This window comes from Dendrobates tinctorius, unplaced genomic scaffold (assembly GCF_039654945.1).
Source record: "Dendrobates tinctorius isolate UK_male_01 unplaced genomic scaffold, ASM3965494v1 ptg000105l, whole genome shotgun sequence".
NCBI classification, from domain to species: domain Eukaryota; kingdom Metazoa; phylum Chordata; class Amphibia; order Anura; family Dendrobatidae; genus Dendrobates; species Dendrobates tinctorius.
This window is the reverse complement of record NW_027361773.1, coordinates 7602737-7624260: the sequence shown is the minus strand read 5'-3', so window position 1 is coordinate 7624260 and position 21524 is coordinate 7602737. Positions and strand designations below refer to the sequence as shown.

The window sequence follows — 21524 nt, the reverse complement described above, 5'->3', positions numbered from 1 at the left end:
ACCCTTGCAATTCTGTCAGATAATACTCAGTTTCTTCCTGAAAATGTTTGCAAACACAAATTTTTTGGTATTATTATCTTCATTTAATTTGTCTTAAATGAAAAAACACAAAAGAGAATGAAGCAAAAAGCAAAACATTGATCATTTCACACAAAACTCCAAAAATGGGCCAGACAAAAGTATTAGCACCCTCAGCCTAATACTTGGTTACCGGAAGCGGTTGGTCGCAGTTATTTTGGCTAAAGGTTGTGCAACCATCAATGCTCTGCTGGAATTTTAGACCATTCTTCTTTGGCAAACTGCTCCAGGTCCCTGATATTTGAAGGGTGCCTTCTTCAAACTGCTATTTTTAGATCTCTCCACAGGTGTTCTATGGGATTCAGGTCTGGACTCATTGCTGGCCACCTTAGAAGTCTCCAGTGCTTTCTCTCAAACCATTTTCTAGTGCTTTTTGAAGTGTGCTTTGGGTCATTGTCCTGCTGGAAGACCTCTGAGGGAGACCCAGCTTTCTCACACTGGGCCCTACATTATGCAAAATTTGTTGGCAGTCTTCAGACTTCATAATGCCATGCACACGGTCAAGCAGTCCAGTGCCAGAGGCAGCAAAGCAACCCCAAAACATCAGGGAACCTGCGCCATGTTTGACTGTAGGGACCGTGTTCTTTTCTTTAAATACCTCTTTTTTTCTCCTGTAAACTCTATGTTGATGCCATTGCCCAAAAAGCTCTACTTTTGTCTCATCTGACCAGAGAACATTCTTCCAAAACGTTTTAGGCTTTTTCAGGTAAGTTTTGGCAAACTCCAGCATGGCTTTTTTATGTCTCGGGGTAAGAAGTGGGGTCTTCCTGGGTCTCCTACCATACAGTCCCTTTTCATTCAGACACCGACGAATAGTACGGGTTGACACTGTTGCACCCTCGGACTGCAGGGCAGCTTGAACTTGTTTGGATGTTAGTTGAGGTTCTTTATCCAACATCCGCACAATCTTGCCTTGAAATCTCTTGTCAATTTTTCTTTTCCGTCCACATCTAGGGAGGTTAGCCACAGTGCCATGGGCTTTAAACTTCTTGATGACACTGCGCACGGTAGACACAGGAACATTCAGGTCTTTGGAGATGGACTTGTAGCCTTGAGATTGCTCATGCTTCCTCACAATTTGGTTTCTCAAGTTCTCAGACAGTTCTTTGGTCTTCTTTCTTTTCTCCATGCTCAATGTGGTGCACACAAGGACACAGGACAGAGGTTGAGTCAAATTTAATCCATGTCAACTGGCTGCAAGTGTGATTTAGTTATTGCCAACACCTGTTAGGTGCCACAGGTAAGTTACAGGTGCTGTTAATTACACAAATTAGAGAAGCATCACATGATTTTTCGAACAGTGCCAATACTTTTGTCCACCGTCTTTTTTATGTTTGGTGTGTAATTATATCCAATTTGGCTTTAGGACAATTCTTTTTGTGTTTTTTCATTTAAGACAAATGAAATGAAGATAATAATACCAAAGAATTTGTGTTTGCAATCATTTTCAGGAAGAAACTGAGTATTATCTGACAGAATTGCAGGGGTGTCAATACTTTTGGCCACAACTGTAGAATATAATGTAGCCCCCTCATAGGGAATAATGCTGCCCCCCCTCATAGGGTATAATGCTTCCCCCCCATAGGGTATAACACTAATATATATTATATATATATATATATATATATATATATATATATATATACACACACACACACACGACAAACAGACAGACAGATATAGATAGATATAGAGATAGATGGCTGGATAGATAGATATAGAGATCGATGGATGGATAGATATAGAGATAGATATAGAAATAGATAGATATAGAGAGATATAGATATAGAGAGAGATAAAGAGATAGCGAGATAAATCGATAGATATAGGGATAGATCGATAGATATAGAGAGATATATAGAGATAGATAGACATAGAAAGATATAGAAATAGAGATAGATACAGAGATAGATAGATATAGATCTAGAGATAGATAGAGATAGAAAAAAAACAAATCACAATACTCACCTCTCCTCCTCGCTCCCACGCTGATGCCTGCTTCAGACTCAGGAGCTGTCCCGTCTGCCAGACATACAGCGGGTGCGCGATGAAGTGACGTCATCGCGCATCGGCTGTGAGTCCAGGAGCAGAGGGGACTGATGGGAGAGAGACGCTCTCTCTTCCATTGCAATTGAGGGCAGCGCCGGCTGCCTAGGCTGGGGGGCGGGGCCCCGGGGGAGTGGAATGATATGCACTGCTTCTCATGCCCATGTGGGCGTGGGATGCAGTGAATATTCATTTCTCTTTAGTAGCGGGGACAGGGGCTCCTGCCACCCGCTGCTGCTCCGCTGGCACGGGCCCCCATAGCAGCTGTGTGGTGTGCCGCTATTAGCGGCAGATCACTGGCTGGGGGCCCCTGGAGCAGTGGGGGCCCTAGGCAACTGCTGGCCCTGTATGCCAGCAGGTGCCAGGGCCCACCAGATGCCAGGGCCCACCGGAGAATCCTCTGGTTCTCCGGTGGGCCAGTCCGACGCTGGATAAGCCCCTGATGGCGGTGCCGGAAGCTGATAGGGATAAAAATAGCGCAAAAAATAGGTGACAGATTCCCTTTAATTTTTGCCAGAGCTGTATATTTTTTTACTAGGTAAACCTGTGTTAATTAGTGTATTGTAACATAAGTGTGTTAATATACTTACGGTACCTATCGCTGCCTTTTCTAGTATCCAGCACAGCTCAGATCGTATTCTTACACGTGACTGATATTCCGCCTTGCAGGCTTATACTGGGGAACGTGACTTCTGGCACTCACAAAACCCCTGTGTGATCTGTCAAGTCGGAAGGAAAGTCACGAGTGAGAAAAGGATCACAGCGGCGCTGGAAACTGGGGAAGCCAGCGATCAGTAAGTATATTAAAACGCTTGCACATTTACACAGGTTCAGCTAATAAAAAAAAAAAAAATATTGAGAGCGCTACTTTAACGTTAAAAAGCACAAGAGAAAAAGGCTGAACGCTGTATACCAGTCAAGAAAAAGCCAATATATTCCCCTGTTTCAGGAAACTTATTTTAGGATCCACTGAGCTAATTTCACACATAAACCACGAGTGAGGTGGGGTGCAGACAAGATGTACTGGCGGGTGAGGTCCCATCAGAAAAAGATAGCGGAACCTTGTGATAGGCAAAAGCATCGGAGAACCTCCTGCCATACTCCAAACAACTTGTAAGTACAGATAAATGTTTCTCACCAAAGCGTCTTCTTAAAAGTTCCAAAAATTCAGTGCGGAATTCACTTTAAAAAAAAAAAAAAAAAGAAAATAGTCAAATACTGACTTTTAGGTAGATACTTACAGGTACAAGAATAAAGTGATGGGACTATTACATTAGAAACTGGAAATTCACACATTTCTATAGATCCTAGACTTGAAAATATAAGTGTTATCTATAATACTGAGGGCAGGAAAAGAACAAATGATGAGTCCTACAATCACCTGTCTAACCATAAAGGCACAGACACAAAGCTATGGACACACGGGCACTCATCAGACAATATAGAATATTAGATGGTGGCCCCGTTTCTAACGCATCGGGTATTCTAGAATATGTATGTAGTTTTGCGGGCGGACTGCACCTGTCGCAGTCCGGCCGCGAATCCTGTGTCGCCGATTGGTCATGCTCTGCCGGGCATGACCAATCAGCGACAGGCGCAGTCCGATCGCGAATTGGCGCGGAATTCGAACGACGCACGCCACCCCTAACGGGAGATCTGCATCGCTATCCACTGATCTCCCGCCGCACGAAGGTCAGCAGCGACGCAGCCGGGATATGACCGGCGGAAATGTTGCAGGGACGAATCATGTGACCTGCCCATGTCACGTGGTTCCTACATCATCGTCAATACCTAGCAGGAGCTGCTCCTCCAGTGCAGACGCGGCCAAAGCTCCCTGCTCCGCCGAGTGTGGGGGAAGGAGAGCGGCCTCGTCTAATTCAGTCTGTCTGTCTCGCTGTTTGTAACGGAAATCCCACGTTGCTGATTGGTCGCACCCGGCCGGGTGCGACCAATCAGCGATGCGGGATTTCCGTTACAGACAGACAGACAGAATTAGACGATTATATAGTAGACTTGCTACAGGCCCGACTCTAAAGCATCGGGTACTCTAGAATATGGCCAGCGGCAGATTAAAATAAAAAATGTGATATACTTACCATCCGATGGCCCCCGGAATCTGTCCCTCCTTTCCACGCTGCCGGCATCTTCCGTTCTCAGTACTGCTTTGCGCCAAAGACCGCTGCTGACATCCTCTTGCGAGAGCGCAACGTCATCAGCGGTATTTCGCGCAAAGCAGTACTGGGAACGGAAGATGCCGGCAGCGTGGAGAGGAGGGACAGATTCCGGGGGGCCGTTTGAAGGTGACTAGATCACTATTTTTTATTTTAATTCTATTTTTTACACGTTTATGGTACCGAGGGTCCGAAGGAGTCTCTTCTCCTCCGGACCCTGGGTACCGGCTAGCGCCGGGCATCTCCGGCTGCGTCGCCGCTGACGGCCGTATGCCCAGAGATGACCCGAGGCAACCGTCGGGAGATCAGCGGCTAGCACCGCTGATCTCCCGACGGCGCGGTGCCGTGCGTCCTGCTAATTGCGGACTGCGCCTGTTGCTGATTGGTCGCGGCCGCCATGCTGCGACCAATCAGTGCAGTGGGCTTTCGGTTACAGACAGACAAGGCGTTATATATATATATATATATATAGGTAGCGTCAATGTCAAAGACCCCTTTTAGCTTTGTTGGTATATGGACAGTGCTACAGCCAGACCGTATACGTCTTTATAATAAGAAAACATGGCAGCTGATTTAGGAAGACGAGCCCTTTAAATCCACCAATCTGTGTTGTAACTACTCACTCCGAAAAGTAATCCATGAACTGCCGGGGGTTCTCGGATGCAAGCAGCAGCTGCCTCTGGTGGGACTCGGACATGCAGTGACACTTGAAGCCATTCTTGGGAGAAATAAAACAGAAAATGATCATATTTAACAAAGGTGGCAGCTTCAGGTATGGAAAGCATACGGCGACAACAAAAATGTTACAATACAAAACATTTCTAATTACATCCTAAAGCAAACAGTCCATGAAGTCATGAGAATAAAGGGGTCCAGCAACAGAGACCCCATGATTCCCAAGCATCAGAGACTACCAATGAAAAGATGGCTGCAAGGCCCCATTCCTATCTCCTGACTCCCCAACAGGTTTCTTTAAATATGGCATTGTACAGAGAACATTGTGCATATAGGGGTTTAATGGGGATTATCAATTTTAGAAAAAGTCCTTCCCCCCTCCTTTTTTTATTTTTTTTTTTTTACAACCCCCTCCCAAGAACAGTCCTTTACACGTCCTTCCCGGGTCCAGCGTGAAGATTCCATAGCTGCTCTGTGTCAGGAATGGTCTGCAGCGCTGATGCCCTGTCATCAGCACTGCAACCAATCAGTGAGAGCAGTGGCTCTGTCTAAGGTGACAGTATGAGCTGCTCACATCACGTTATTGGCTGAAGCGCTGTCGACAAAGGGCACACGTATTATAGTACCCACAGCCAGCCCACAGGGGGCACACGTATTATAGTACCCACAGCCAGCCCACGGGAGGCACACGTATTATAGTACCGACAGCCAGCCCACAGGGGGCACACGTATTATAGTACCCGCAGCCAGCCCACAGGGGGCACACGTATTATAGTACCCACAGCCAGCCCACGGGAGGCACACGTATTATAGTACCGACAGCCAGCCCACAGGGGGCACACGTATTATAGTACCCGCAGCCAGCCCACAGGGGGAACACGTATTATAGTACCCTCAGCCAGGCCACAGGGGGCACACGTATTATAGCACCCACAGCCAGCCCACAGGGGGCACACGTATTATAGTACCCACAGCCAGCCCACAGGGGGCACACGTATTATAGTACCCACAGCCAGCCCACAGGGGGCACACATATTATAGTACCCACAGCCAGCCCACAGGGGGCACACATTATAGTACCCACAGCCAGCCCACGGGAGGCACACGTATTATAGTACCCACTACCCACAGCCAGCCCACAGGGGGCACACGTATTATAGTACCCACAGCCAGCCCACAGGGGGCACACGTATTATAGCACCCACAGTCAGCCCACAGGGGGCACACGTATTATAGCACCCACAGCCAGCCCACAGGGGGCACACGTATTATAGTACCCACAGCCAGCCCACAGGGGGCACACGTATTATAGTACCCACAGCCAGCCCACAGGGGGCACACGTTTTATAGTACCCACAGCCAGCCCACAGGGGGCACACGTATTATAGTACCCACAGCCAGCCCACAGGGGGCACATGTATTATAGTACCCACAGCCAGCCCACAGGGGGCACACGTATTATAGTACCCACAGCCAGCCCACAGGGGGCACACGTATTATAGTACCCACAGCCAGCCCACAGGGGGCACACGTATTATAGCACCCACAGCCAGCCCACAGGAGGCACACGTATTATAGTACCCTCAGCCAGCCCACAGGGGGCACACGTATTATAGTACCCACAGCCAGCCCACAGGGGGCACACGTATTATAGCACCCACAGCCAGCCCACAGGGGGCACACGTATTATAGCACCCACAGCCAGCCCACAGGAGGCACACTTATTATAGTACCCTCAGCCAGCCCACAGGAGGCACACGTATTATAGTACCCACAGCCAGCCCACAGGAGGCACACGTATTATAGTACCCTCAGCCAGCCCACAGGGGGCACACGTATTATAGTACCCACAGTCAGCCCACAGGGGGCACACGTATTATAGTACCCACAGTCAGCCCACAGGGGGCACACGTATTATAGTACCAACAGCCAGCCCACAGGGGGCACACGTATTATAGTACCCACAGTCAGCCCGCGGGAGGCACACGTATTATAGTACCCACAGTCAGCCCACAGGGGGCACACGTATTATAGTACCCACAGTCAGCCCACAGGGGGCACGCGTATTATAGTACCCTCAGCCAGCCCACAGGGGGCACACGTATTATAGTGCCCACAGGGGGCACACGTATTATAGTACCCTCAGCCAGCCCACAGGGGGCACACGTATTATAGTACCCACAGTCAGCCCACAGGGGGGACACGTATTATAGTACCCACAGCCAGCCCACAGGAGGCACACGTATTATAGTACCCTCAGCCAGCCCACAGGGGGAACACGTATTATAGTACCCTCAGCCAGCCCACAGGGGGCACACGTATTATAGTACCCACAGCCAGCCCACGGGGGTCACACGTATTATAGTACCCACAGCCAGCCGACAGGGGTCACACGTATTATAGTACCCACAGCCAGCCCACAGGGGTCACACGTATTATAGTACCCACAGACAGTCCACAGGGGTCACACGTATTATAGTACCCACAGCCAGCCCACAGGGGTCACACGTATTATAGTGCCCACAGGGGGCACACGTATTATAGTACCCTCAGCCAGCCAGCCCACAGGGGGCACACGTATTATAGTACCCACAGCCAGCCCACGGGAGGCACACGTATTATAGTACCCATAGTCAGCCCACGGGGGGCACACGTATTATAGTACCCTCAGCCAGCTCACAGGGGGCACACGTATTATAGTACCCTCAGCCAGCTCACAGGGGGCACACGTATTATAGTACCCACAGCCAGCCCACAGGAGGCACACGTATTATAGTACCCACAGCCAGCCCACAGGGGGCACACGTATTATAGTACCCACAGCCAGCCCACAGGGGGCACACGTATTATAGTACCCACAGCCAGCCCACAGGGGGCACACGTATTATAGTACCCACAGCCAGCCCACAGGGGGCACACGTATTATAGTACCCACAGCCAGCCCACAGGGGGCACACGTATTATAGTACCCACAGCCAGGCCACAGGGGTCACACGTATTATAGTACCCACAGCCAGCCCACGGGAGGCACACGTATTATAGTACCCACAGCCAGCCCACGGGAGGCACACGTAACCCACAGCCAGGCCACAGGGGGCACACGTATTATAGTACCCACAGCCAGCCCACGGGGGGCACACGTATTATAGTACCCACAGCCAGCCCACGGGGGGCACACGTATTATAGTACCCACAGCCAGCCCACGGGGGGCACACGTATTATAGTACCCACAGCCAGCCCACGGGGGGCACACGTATTATAGTACCCACAGCCAGCCCACGGGGGGCACACGTATTATAGTACCCACAGCCAGCCCACGGGGGGCACACAGTACCCACAGCCAGCCCACGGGGGTCACACGTATTATAGTACCCACAGCCAGCCCACGGGGGGCACACGTATTATAGTACCCACCGCCAGCCCACGGGAGGCACACGTATTATAGTACCCACAGCCAGCCCACAGGGGGCACACGTATTATAGTACCCACAGCCAGCCCACAGGGGGCACACGTATTATAGTACCCTCAGCCAGCCCACAGGGGGCACACGTATTATAGTACCCACAGCCAGCCCACAGGGGGCACACGTATTATAGTACCCACAGCCAGCCCACAGGGGGCACACATATTATAGTACCCACAGGCAGCCCACAGGGGGCACACGTATTATAGTACCCACAGGCAGCCCACGGGGGGCACACGTATTATAGTACCCACAGGCAGCCCACGGGGGGCACACGTATTATAGTACCCACAGGCAGCCCACGGGGGGCACACGTATTATAGTACCCACAGCCAGCCCAAGGGGGGCACACGTATTATAGTACCCACAGCCAGCCCACGGGAGGCACACGTATTATAGTACCCACAGCCAGCCCACAGGGGGCACACGTATTATAGTACCCACAGTCAGCCCACGGGGGGCACACGTATTATAGTACCCACAGCCAGCCCACAGGGGGCACACGTATTATAGTACCCACAGCCAGCCCACAGGGGGCACACGTATTATAGTACCCACAGCCAGCCCACAGGGGGCACACGTATTATAGTACCCACAGCCAGCCCACACGTATTATAGTACCCACAGCCAGCCCACAGGGGTCACACGTATTATAGTACCCTCAGCCAGCCCACAGGGGGGACACGTATTATAGTACCCACAGCCAGCCCACAGGGGGCACACGTATTATAGTACCCACAGCCAGCCCACAGGAGGCACACGTATTATAGTACCCTCAGCCAGCCCACAGGGGGCACACGTATTATAGTACCCACAGTCAACCCACAGGGGGCACACGTATTATAGTACCCACAGTCAGCCCACAGGGGGCACACGTATTATAGTACCCACAGCCAGGCCACAGGGGGCACACGTATTATAGTACCCTCAGCCAGCCCACAGGGGGCACACGTATTATAGTACCCACAGCCAGCCCACAGGGGGCACACGTATTATAGTACCCACAGCCAGGCCACGGGGGGAACACGTATTATAGTACCCACAGTCAGCCCACAGGAGGCACACGTATTATAGAACCCACAGCCAGCCCACGGGGGGCACACGTATTATAGAACCCACAGCCAGCCCACGGGGGGCACACGTATTATAGTACCCACAGCCAGCCCACAGGGGGCACACGTATTATAGTACCCACAGCCAGCCCACGGGGGGCACACGTATTATAGTACCCACAGCCAGCCCACAGGGGGCACACGTATTATAGTACCCACAGCCAGCCCACAGGGGGGCACACGTATTATAGTACCCACAGCCAGCCCACAGGGGGGCACACGTATTATAGTACCCACAGCCAGCCCACAGGGGGCACACGTATTATAGTACCAACAGCCAGGCCACAGGGGGCACACGTATTATAGTACCCACAGCCAGCCCACGGGGGGCACACGTATTATAGAACCCACAGCCAGCCCACGGGGGGCACACGTATTATAGTACCCACAGCCAGCCCACAGGGGGCACACGTATTATAGTACCCACAGCCAGCCCACAGGGGGGCACACGTATTATAGAACCCACAGCCAGCCCACGGGGGGCACACGTATTATAGTACCCACAGCCAGCCCACAGGGGGCACACGTATTATAGTACCCACAGCCAGCCCACACGGGGGCACACGTATTATAGTACCCACAGCCAGCCCACAGGGGGGCACACGTATTATAGTACCCACAGCCAGCCCACAGGGGGGCACACGTATTATAGTACCCACAGCCAGCCCACAGGGGGCATACGTATTATAGTACCCACAGCCAGGCCACAGGGGGCACACGTATTATAGCACCCACAGCCAGCCCACAGGGGGCACACGTATTATAGTACCCACAGCCAGGCCACAGGGGGCACACGTATTATAGAACCCACAGCCAGGCCACAGGGGGCACACGTATTATAGAACCCACAGCCAGGCCACAGGGGGCACACGTATTATAGAACCCACAGCCAGGCCACAGGGGGCACACGTATTATAGAACCCACAGCCAGGCCACAGGGGGCACACGTATTATAGTACCCACAGCCAGCCCACAGGGGGCACACGTATTATAGTACCCACACTCAGCCCACAGGGGACACACGTATTATAGTACCCACAGCCAGCCCACGGGAGGCACACGTATTATAGTACCCACACTCAGCCCACAGGGGGCACACGTATTATAGTACCCACAGCCAGCCCACAGGGGGCACACGTATTATAGTACGCACAGCCAGCCCACAGGGGGCACACGTAGTATAGTACCCACAGCCAGGCCACAGGGGGCACACGTATTATAGTACCCACAGCCAGCCCACAGGGGGCACACGTATTATAGTACCCACAGCCAGCCCACAGGGGGGCACACGTATTATAGTACCCACAGCCAGGCCACAGAGGGCACACGTATTATATTACCCACAGCCAGCCCACAGGGGGGCACACGTATTATAGTACCCACAGCCAGGCCACAGGGGGCACACGTATTATAGTACCCACAGCCAGCCCACAGGGGGCACACGTATTATAGTACCCACACTCAGCCCACAGGGGACACACGTATTATAGTACCCACAGCCAGCCCACAGGGGGCACACGTATTATAGTACCCACAGCCAGCCCACGGGAGGCACACGTATTATAGTACCCACACTCAGCCCACAGGGGGCACACGTATTATAGTACCCACAGCCAGCCCACAGGGGGCACACGTATTATAGTACCCACAGCCAGGCCACAGGGGGCACACGTATTATAGTACGCACAGCCAGCCCACAGGGGGCACACGTATTATAGTACCCACAGCCAGGCCACAGGGGGCACACGTATTATAGTACCCACAGCCAGCCCACAGGGGGCACACGTATTATAGTACCCACAGCCAGCCCACAGGGGGCACACGTATTATAGTACCCACAGCCAGCCCACAGGGGGCACACGTATTATAGTACCCACAGCCAGCCCACAGGGGGCACACGTCTGATGGCTCTCACCTCGTCCCGGCACTGCTTCTGGCACATCTGGCAGTACCATCGTAACTTCTGCAGCCCCTTTGATTTAATTCGGTTGGCGATCGCCTTCGGTGTCAGGAAGTCCGCCTTGCCCATAGTGCTGCCCTGACCCTGGCTCCTGCTGATACTACTTTCGTACAATGTGATTCACTGGCATAAACACGCGAAACTGATCGTCACTTCCGGGGCTGGGTGTAATGCGACATCGCCGCCATCTTTGTAGTTGGCAGTTGTGGCCTGTCAGCTCGTTTCTCTCTGTAGTCAGAACCACTTTCTCAGTGGCTGTACATGGTGCTTTGTATACAGAAATGTCGGGTCTGATCCTTTCTGACACGGCAGACAGTGCGGCGGGTGAGGCATCTCTCCTGCCCTGGGTGACATTCTGGGTATCACCCCCATGTATTACATGTCTTCCCTCACAACCCCAAAGCTCAGGCCGTGGTGACGGTCTCTCCTCTGTCCGTGTATCCCGGCACTTTTTCCCGGCACAATGCTGATGTTTTCCAGGCGGATTCTGCCCAGAAGCGGCACAAAACGTCCTATAAAACGGAGATAATCAGATAAAGGCCACGTGCCCACTGAGTATTTGGTGAGTGTTTTACCTCAGGAAGGATGTGTAAGCCAAAACCAGGAGAGGAACAGTCAGAGGAAAAGTATCATGGAAACAGGTCACCACTTCTGCATTACCCATATGGCTTACACATACTGAGGTAAAAAACTCACCAAATACTCAATGTGTGCATGTGGCCAAAGCGTGTTCTGTCACAGATAAAGCATGTTATGTCACGAAGCGTGTTCTGTCACAGATAAAGCGTGTTATGTCACAGATAAAGCATGTTATGTCACAGATAAAGCGTGTTCTCTCACAGATAAAGCATGTTATGTCACAGATAAAGCGTGTTATGTCACTGATAAAGCGTGTTCTCTCACAGATAAAGCATGTTATGTCACTGATAAAGCGTGTTCTCTCACAGATAAAGCATGTTATGTCACTGATAAAGCGTGTTCTCTCACAGATAAAGCATGTTATGTCACAGCTAATGTGTGTTATGTCACAGATAAAGCATGTTATGTCACTGATAAAGCGTGTTATGTCACAGATAATGTGTGTTATGTCACAGATAATGTGTGTTATGTCACAGATAATGTGTGTTATGTCACAGATAAAGCATGTTATGTCACAGATAAAGCATGTTATGTCACAGATAAAGCGTGTTCTCTCACAGATAAAGCATGTTATGTCACTGATAAAGCGTGTTCTCTCACAGATAAAGCATGTTATGTCACAGCTAATGTGTGTTATGTCACTGATAAAGCGTGTTATGTCACAGATAATGTGTGTTATGTCACAGATAATGTGTGTTATGTCAGATAAAGCGTGTTATGTCACTGATAAAGCGTGTTCTCTCACAGATAAAGCATGTTATGTCACTGATAAAGCGTGTTCTCTCACAGATAAAGCATGTTATGTCACTGATAAAGTGTGTTCTCTCACAGATAAAGCATGTTATGTCACTGATAAAGCGTGTTCTCTCACAGATAAAGCATGTTATGTCACTGATAAAGCGTGTTCTCTCACAGATAAAGCATGTTATGTCACAGCTAATGTGTGTTATGTCACAGATAAAGCATGTTATGTCACTGATAAAGCGTGTTATGTCACTGATAAAGCGTGTTATGTCACAGATAATGTGTGTTATGTCACAGATAATGTGTGTTATGTCACAGATAAAGCATGTTATGTCACTGATAAAGCATGTTATGTCACTGATAAAGCGTGTTATGTCACAGATAATGTGTGTTATGTCACAGATAATGTGTGTTATGTCACAGATAAAGCATGTTATGTCACTGATAAAGCGTGTTCTCTCACAGATAAAGCATGTTATGTCACAGATAATGTGTGTTATGTCACAGATAAAGCATGTTATGTCATAGATAAAGCATGTTATGTCACTGATAAAGCGTGTTCTCTCACAGATAAAGCATGTTATGTCACAGATAAAGCGTGTTATGTCACAGATAAAGCGTGTTCTCTCACAGATAAAGCATGTTATGTCACAGATAAAGCGTGTTATGTCACGAAGCGTGTTCTGTCACAGATAAAGCGTGTTATGTCACAGATAAAGCATGTTATGTCACAGATAAAGCGTGTTCTCTCACAGATAAAGCGTGTTCTCTCACAGATAAAGCATGTTATGTCACTGATAAAGCGTGTTCTCTCACAGATAAAGCATGTTATGTCACTGATAAAGCGTGTTCTCTCACAGATAAAGCATGTTATGTCACAGCTAATGTGTGTTATGTCACAGATAAAGCATGTTATGTCACTGATAAAGCGTGTTATGTCACAGATAATGTGTGTTATGTCACAGATAATGTGTGTTATGTCACAGATAAAGCATGTTATGTCACTGATAAAGCGTGTTCTCTCACAGATAAAGCATGTTATGTCACAGATAATGTGTGTTATGTCACAGATAAAGCATGTTATGTCACAGATAAAGCATGTTATGTCACAGATAATGCGTGTTATGTCACAGATAAAGCATGTTATGTCACAGATAAAGCATGTTATGTCACAGATAAAGCGTGTTATGTCACAGATAAAGCATGTTATGTCACAGATAAAGCGTGTTCTCTCACAGATAAAGCATGTTATGTCACTGATAAAGCGTGTTCTCTCACAGATAAAGCGTGTTCTGTCACAGATAAAGCATGTTATGTCACAGATAAAGCATGTTATGTCACAGATAAAGCATGTTATGTCACAGATAAAGCGTGTTATGTCACAGATAAAGCATGTTATGTCACAGATAAAGCATGTTATGTCACAGATAAAGCATGTTATGTCACAGATAAAGCATGTTATGTCACAGATAAAGCATGTTATGTCACAGATAAAGCGTGTTATGTCACAGTTAAAGCATGTTATGTCACTGATAAAGCGTGTTCTCTCACAGATAAAGCATGTTATGTCACTGATAAAGCGTGTTCTCTCACAGATAAAGCATGTTATGTCACAGATAAAGCATGTTATGTCACAGATAAAGCGTGTTATGTCACAGATAAAGCATGTTATGTCACAGATAAAGCATGTTATGTCACAGATAAAGCGTGTTCTCTCACAGATAAAGCGTGTTCTCTCACAGATAAAGCATGTTATGTCACAGATAAAGCGTGTTATGTCACTGATAAAGCGTGTTCTCTCACAGATAAAGCATGTTATGTCACAGCTAATGTGTGTTATGTCACAGATAAAGCATGTTATGTCACTGATAAAGCGTGTTATGTCACAGATAATGTGTGTTATGTCACAGATAATGTGTGTTATGTCACAGATAAAGCATGTTATGTCACTGATAAAGCGTGTTCTCTCACAGATAAAGCATGTTATGTCACAGATAATGTGTGTTATGTCACAGATAAAGCATGTTATGTCACAGATAAAGCATGTTATGTCACAGATAATGCGTGTTATGTCACAGATAAAGCATGTTATGTCACAGATAAAGCATGTTATGTCACTGATAAAGCGTGTTCTCTCACAGATAAAGCATGTTATGTCACAGATAATGTGTGTTATGTCACAGATAAAGCATGTTATGTCACAGATAAAGCGTGTTATGTCACAGATAAAGCGTGTTATGTCACAGATAAAGCATGTTATGTCACAGATAAAGCGTGTTATGTCACAGATAAAGCATGTTATGTCACAGATAAAGCGTGTTCTCTCACAGATAAAGCATGTTATGTCACTGATAAAGCGTGTTCTCTCACAGATAAAGCGTGTTCTGTCACAGATAAAGCATGTTATGTCACAGATAAAGCATGTTATGTCACAGATAAAGCATGTTATGTCACAGATAAAGCGTGTTATGTCACAGATAAAGCATGTTATGTCACAGATAAAGCATGTTATGTCACAGATAAAGCATGTTATGTCACAGATAAAGCATGTTATGTCACAGATAAAGCGTGTTATGTCACAGATAAAGCATGTTATGTCACTGATAAAGCGTGTTCTCTAACAGATAAAGCATGTTATGTCACTGATAAAGCGTGTTCTCTCACAGATAAAGCATGTTATGTCACAGATAAAGCATGTTATGTCACAGATAAAGCGTGTTATGTCACAGATAAAGCATGTTATGTCACAGATAAAGCATGTTATGTCACAGATAAAGCGTGTTCTCTCACAGATAAAGCGTGTTCTCTCACAGATAAAGCGTGTTATGTCACTGATAAAGTGTGTTCTCTCACAGATAAAGCATGTTATGTCACTGATAAAGCGTGTTCTCTCACAGATAAAGCATGTTATGTCACAGATAATGTGTGTTATGTCACAGATAAAGCATGTTATGTCACAGATAAAGCATGTTATGTCACAGCTAATGCGTGTTATGTCACAGATAAAGCGTGTTATGTCACAGATAAAGCATGTTATGTCACAGATAAAGCGTGTTCTCTCACAGATAAAGCGTGTTCTCTCACAGATAAAGCATGTTATGTCACAGATAAAGCGTGTTCTCTCACAGATAAAGCGTGTTCTCTCACAGATAAAGCGTGTTCTCTCACAAATAAGGCGTGTTATGTCACAGATAAAGCATGTTATGTCACAGATAAAGCATGTTATGTCACAGATAAAGCATGTTCTCTCACAGATAAAGCATGTTATATCACAGATAATGTGTGTTATGTCACAGATAAAGCGTGTTATGTCACAGATAAAGTGTGTTCTCTCACAGATAAAGCATGTTCTCTCACAGATAATGTGTGTTATGTCACAGCTAATGCGTGTTATGTCACAGATAAAGTGTGTTCTCTCACAGATAAAGCGTGTTCTCTCACAGATAAAGCATGTTATGTCACAGATAAAGCGTGTTCTGTCACAGATAAAGCGTGTTATGTCACAGATAAAGCATGTTATGTCACAGATAAAGCGTGTTATGTCACAGATAAAGCATGTTATGTCACAGATAAAGCGTGTTCTCTCACAGATAAAGCATGTTATGTCACTGATAAAGCGTGTTCTCTCACAGATAAAGCGTGTTCTGTCACAGATAAAGCATGTTATGTCACAGATAAAGCATGTTATGTCACAGATAAAGCATGTTATGTCACAGATAAAGCGTGTTATGTCACAGATAAAGCATGTTATGTCACAGATAAAGCATGTTATGTCACAGATAAAGCATGTTATGTCACAGATAAAGCATGTTATGTCACAGATAAAGCGTGTTATGTCACAGATAAAGCATGTTATGTCACTGATAAAGCGTGTTCTCTAACAGATAAAGCATGTTATGTCACTGATAAAGCGTGTTCTCTCACAGATAAAGCATGTTATGTCACAGATAAAGCATGTTATGTCACAGATAAAGCGTGTTATGTCACAGATAAAGCATGTTATGTCACAGATAAAGCATGTTATGTCACAGATAAAGCGTGTTCTCTCACAGATAAAGCGTGTTCTCTCACAGATAAAGCGTGTTATGTCACTGATAAAGTGTGTTCTCTCACAGATAAAGCATGTTATGTCACTGATAAAGCGTGTTCTCTCACAGATAAAGCATGTTATGTCACAGATAATGTGTGTTATGTCACAGATAAAGCATGTTATGTCACAGATAAAGCATGTTATGTCACAGCTAATGCGTGTTATGTCACAGATAAAGCGTGTTATGTCACAGATAAAGCATGTTATGTCACAGATAAAGCGTGTTCTCTCACAGATAAAGCGTGTTCTCTCACAGATAAAGCATGTTATGTCACAGATAAAGCGTGTTCTCTCACAGATAAAGCGTGTTCTCTCACAGATAAAGCGTGTTCTCTCACAAATAAGGCGTGTTATGTCACAGATAAAGCATGTTATGTCACAGATAAAGCATGTTATGTCACAGATAAAGCATGTTCTCTCACAGATAAAGCATGTTATATCACAGATAATGTGTGTTATGTCACAGATAAAGCGTGTTATGTCACAGATAAAGTGTGTTCTCTCACAGATAAAGCATGTTCTCTCACAGATAATGTGTGTTATGTCACAGCTAATGCGTGTTATGTCACAGATAAAGTGTGTTCTCTCACAGATAAAGCGTGTTCTCTCACAGATAAAGCATGTTATGTCACAGATAAAGCGTGTTCTGTCACAGATAAAGCGTGTTCTGTCACAGATAAAGCGTGTTCTCTCACAGATAAAGCGTGTTATGTCACAGATAAAGCGTGTTATGTCACAGATAAAGCGTGTTCTCTCACAAATAAAGCATGTTATGTCACAGATAAAGCGTGTTCTCTCACAGATAAAGCATGTTATGTCACAGATAATGTGTGTTATGTCACAGATAAAGCGTGTTCTCTCACAGATAAAGCATGTTATGTCACAGATAAAGTGTGTTCTCTCACAGATAAAGCATGTTATGTCACAGATAATGTGTGTTATGTCACAGATAAAGCATGTTATGTCACAGATAAAGCATGTTATGTCACAGATAAAGTGTGTTATGTCACAGATAAAGCATGTTATGTCACAGATAAAGCATGTTATGTCACAGATAAAGTGTGTTCTCTTACAGATAAAGCATGTTATGTCACAGATAATGCGTGTTATGTCACATAAAGCATGTTATGTCACAGATAAAGTGTGTTCTCTCACAGATAAAGCATGTTATGTCACAGATAATGTGTGTTATGTCACAGATAAAGCATGTTATGTCACAGATAAAGCATGTTATGTCACAGATAAAGTGTGTTCTCTTACAGATAAAGCATGTTATGTCACAGATAATGCGTGTTATGTCACAGATAAAGCATGTTATGTCACAGATAAAGCATGTTCTCTCACAGATAAAGTGTGTTCTGTCACAGATAAAGTGTGTTCTGTCACAGATAAAGCGTGTTGTGTCACTTCGTTCGGAATCCGTAAAGTGGTTAGCAGAAATGACCTGCTCATTCTTCGGGGGCTTCCACTTGCCGGATGTCCACTCTGTGTACTAGAGAGTAAAATGCGCTGACCACCAGAGAACCGGTGGCAAAACTGAGTCAGAAAAACAACCGCAGACTTTTTTGGGGAAGCAGGTGCGCCGGTGTCTAAAAGATGTCATGTACATTCATACCCTATGTGAACCCTTTGCAACTTGTTTCTTCTTTTTCTCCAGAACCCCATCTCTGCCTGGAAACCCCTGCTTTATTTTATTTTTACCCCTTCCTGTGATGATGCCTTGTTTGATATCCCCATTGCACGCTGGGATAAATGATTCGTTATCATAGCAGAGGCTGCGGTCACTGTCACAGACCCTGCCCCACCCTGAATCAAAGCCTCGTCAGTGCCTGGGCTAGTCCCTGCTCTACTGCGCATGCATCGGTTGACATATGCTCAGTAGGATTTTGTCACTGTGGAATATTATTTTTCATGCACAGTGACAGTGCGCTCCCTCAACAGCTCATCTCTTCACATTACAATCAGAGACCACCGCCACCAAACTGACACTACTTTTGGAGACTGGGCTGATCTGTGTTCTCACTGCTGCTGGGTTATCTACTTACAATGCACACTGACACTGTTCTCTCTTGCCAGCTGGTCACTTTTCATTAAAGGCAGAGAGGGAGCGCACTGTCACTGTGCATTAAAAAGAATACTGCACAGTGACAAAATTAACAACCATTGCATGTTCAGTAGAGTAGGGACTAGCTCATCCACAAAAGTGGACATCACTGATAACGCTTCACTTCAGGGTGGGGGCAGAGACGGCAGCAGTAACCACATCCCAGTATGCACTGGGAATTCCCAAACAAAGCGTTATTGAACAGGAAGTTAGTGACAAAAAAAAGCAAATAGAGGAAAGGGACGGCAGGGATTTTTACCTAAAGTATATTAATCAATTAGATTATTACATTATATAGACACTTAGGATTAAATCTGTGTGTTTCGGACCACCCCTTTAGACATTGGTCTCAGTTCAGTATGTTGGATGGAGCCAGTGAGTGGTAGACCCCTCAAAGGAGAATCAGCAAATCACATGTCAATGTTTTCAATGATATAGTTAGTAAAATAAGTTTTTTGTAATCACACAATTTCGTAACACAGAATTTACAAAATCTTATGTTGCAATGACTGCAAGACGATTCACCCTGAAGTGCATATAGCGCCGTGAGATAGTAATGTGATAGGTGCCTGTAAATGTGGCACAGGGTTCGCCTAATGGGGTGGCAGAGTGATTTCGGGAAGACTTGTGTATAGCAAACCTGTCATATTATGACAAAAGTGCGACATTACCCAGAATGGCGGACGCTTACCTCTGTCGCCGCTTACGGCTCACTAACTGTGGATTCGTTGCCTGCTTTCTTGGATTTCTTTGTCATCGGAGGTTTTTAGTGATGTGTCATCTCACCAACATGTCAAGAAATATGTCAACAGGTATAATACATATATTTTTTTTAGAAAACATAAACATCAATATATATTTTATATAGTCTATATATATTTTACTACTGTAATAATAAAAATGCTTTGCCGCATAGTTTCTGCATATTAGTTTCATTGTTCATTGCATTTTGTATTTCTTTAGTTCATATCCTCCAGGAGTTTCTTCTCACAGATCCAGCTCGAAAATATGACAGGTTTTCATTTTTAATTTTTTCCTTTTTGCAATATTATTACCTTATTAGCCATACACTTTTTAGGCCACAGTACGTCCTCGATCATTTATCATTACAGAGAGGGCATTCATGGCTTCACGAAGTCCATCGCCAGATGTGGCGCAGCATCCAGATATCTTCCAGGAGTCTCCTTCCCACTGATCCAGCTGCAGATCCAGAGCTAGATCAGATGGATTCTTTACATCTTCTAAATCTTGTTTGTTAGCCAGTACAACAAACGGTACGCCTTCCAGATCCACCTTGCCTAAAACCATGCATAATAGTCGCTTGGCATCATCATGTCTTTCGGGGTCTTTGCTGTCCACTACAAATAGAATCCCCTGTGTATTAGCAAAATAATGCTTATAGAAAGGCCAAGTATTAGGGTTCATGCTGACATCCCACAGTGTGTACAAGACACCATCAAGGGGATCCAATGTCTCCACGTTAAATCCAACAGTCGGTAGGGGGGTCACTTTTTCATTTAACTTTAGTCGATAAAGAACGGTGGTCTTACCAGACTCTGCGGGACCAAGAAGTAAAACGCGGGCTTTCACAGGATAAAATCCAGAAAGGCATGTTTTAATTCTATTAAGTAGATTCCCCATGGTTAGAATGTATAAAACCCAATGCTTCCCAGGTCAGGGTGTCATATGGAAATGTGACGAGCACAGCACTGTCTGTCCCGACCAGCAACCTGCCCTTTGGATCAGTGCAATGCTGTTCCCCTGGTTTATAGCTTTGCACGTGTCACCTATTGGCTGCTGCAGCACCAAGACTTGTCTAGAAGCTCATATTTTTCCTGTAAGCCATACCATGGTTCATGGAAACCAATTGCGAGGGCGCTACGGTATCCTTTACTAAGAAACATGAGTGAACCGATGAAAAAGAAGCGTATGGCAGCTATGCTATCACCAACTACCCATCTATTACCTCTAGAAGGGCACCGAAGCTCCGGGATATGCTGGGTACACTGTCTATATGAAGGCCCAAAAAGGTGAATCCAAAGGACCCACATGTGGCTTTTCCCCATGTAGGGATTGTATTGCCTGCCCAAACATGCTACGTGTTGCCAACTTCTTGTCTAGTGTTGGCACACATCTATTCCACATTACCTAACATATCGCGTTACCATTGGGGAAATTTATTAAGCAATATGTCCGTGCAGAATAAATTATTGTGCATAGGCCTCACCACAAGGCAGCTAAAAATACACATACGCTGTGATGAGCGGCACCCTGAACGCGCACTGAAGATGTGTGTAGTACCAAGATTCACTGACAGCGTCAGCACTGCGCAAGTGCGGCTCCACAATACACACTGCGCAAGCGCGGCTCCATGATACATACGAGGGGCGATCCAAAAGTAATGATAATCGGTTATTTCTATTGGACACAGAAATTAAAA

General features: G+C 46.3%; 2 protein-coding genes across 2 annotated transcripts in view; both read right to left on the bottom strand.

Annotated features, from left to right (window-relative positions):
- The window catches only part of KIN (Kin17 DNA and RNA binding protein), a 65124-nt gene extending 53440 nt beyond the window's left edge, over nt 1-11684 (bottom strand). Inside the window, exons 1-3 of the mRNA XM_073589032.1 lie at nt 11463-11684; nt 4919-5013; nt 3263-3306 (exon numbers count right to left, since the gene is read on the bottom strand). Coding sequence (XP_073445133.1) covers nt 3263-3306; nt 4919-5013; nt 11463-11576 — 253 coding nt within the window. The 5' untranslated portion in view covers nt 11577-11684. The remainder of the gene's footprint in view (nt 1-3262; nt 3307-4918; nt 5014-11462) is intronic.
- Nucleotides 11685-20158: 8474 nt separating this feature from the next.
- LOC141100517 (ADP-ribosylation factor-like) lies at nt 20159-20725 on the bottom strand. The gene has a single exon (XM_073589084.1). It carries the CDS (start codon nt 20723-20725, stop codon nt 20159-20161), a length of 567 nt encoding a protein of 188 aa, XP_073445185.1.
- Between the last annotated feature and the right edge of the window lie 799 nt (nt 20726-21524).

What these genes read in the sequence shown, in the direction of transcription:
- LOC141100517 (XM_073589084.1), bottom strand. Translation starts at nt 20,725, where the DNA reads ATGGGGAATCTACTTAATAGAATTAAAACATGCCTTTCTGGATTTTAT.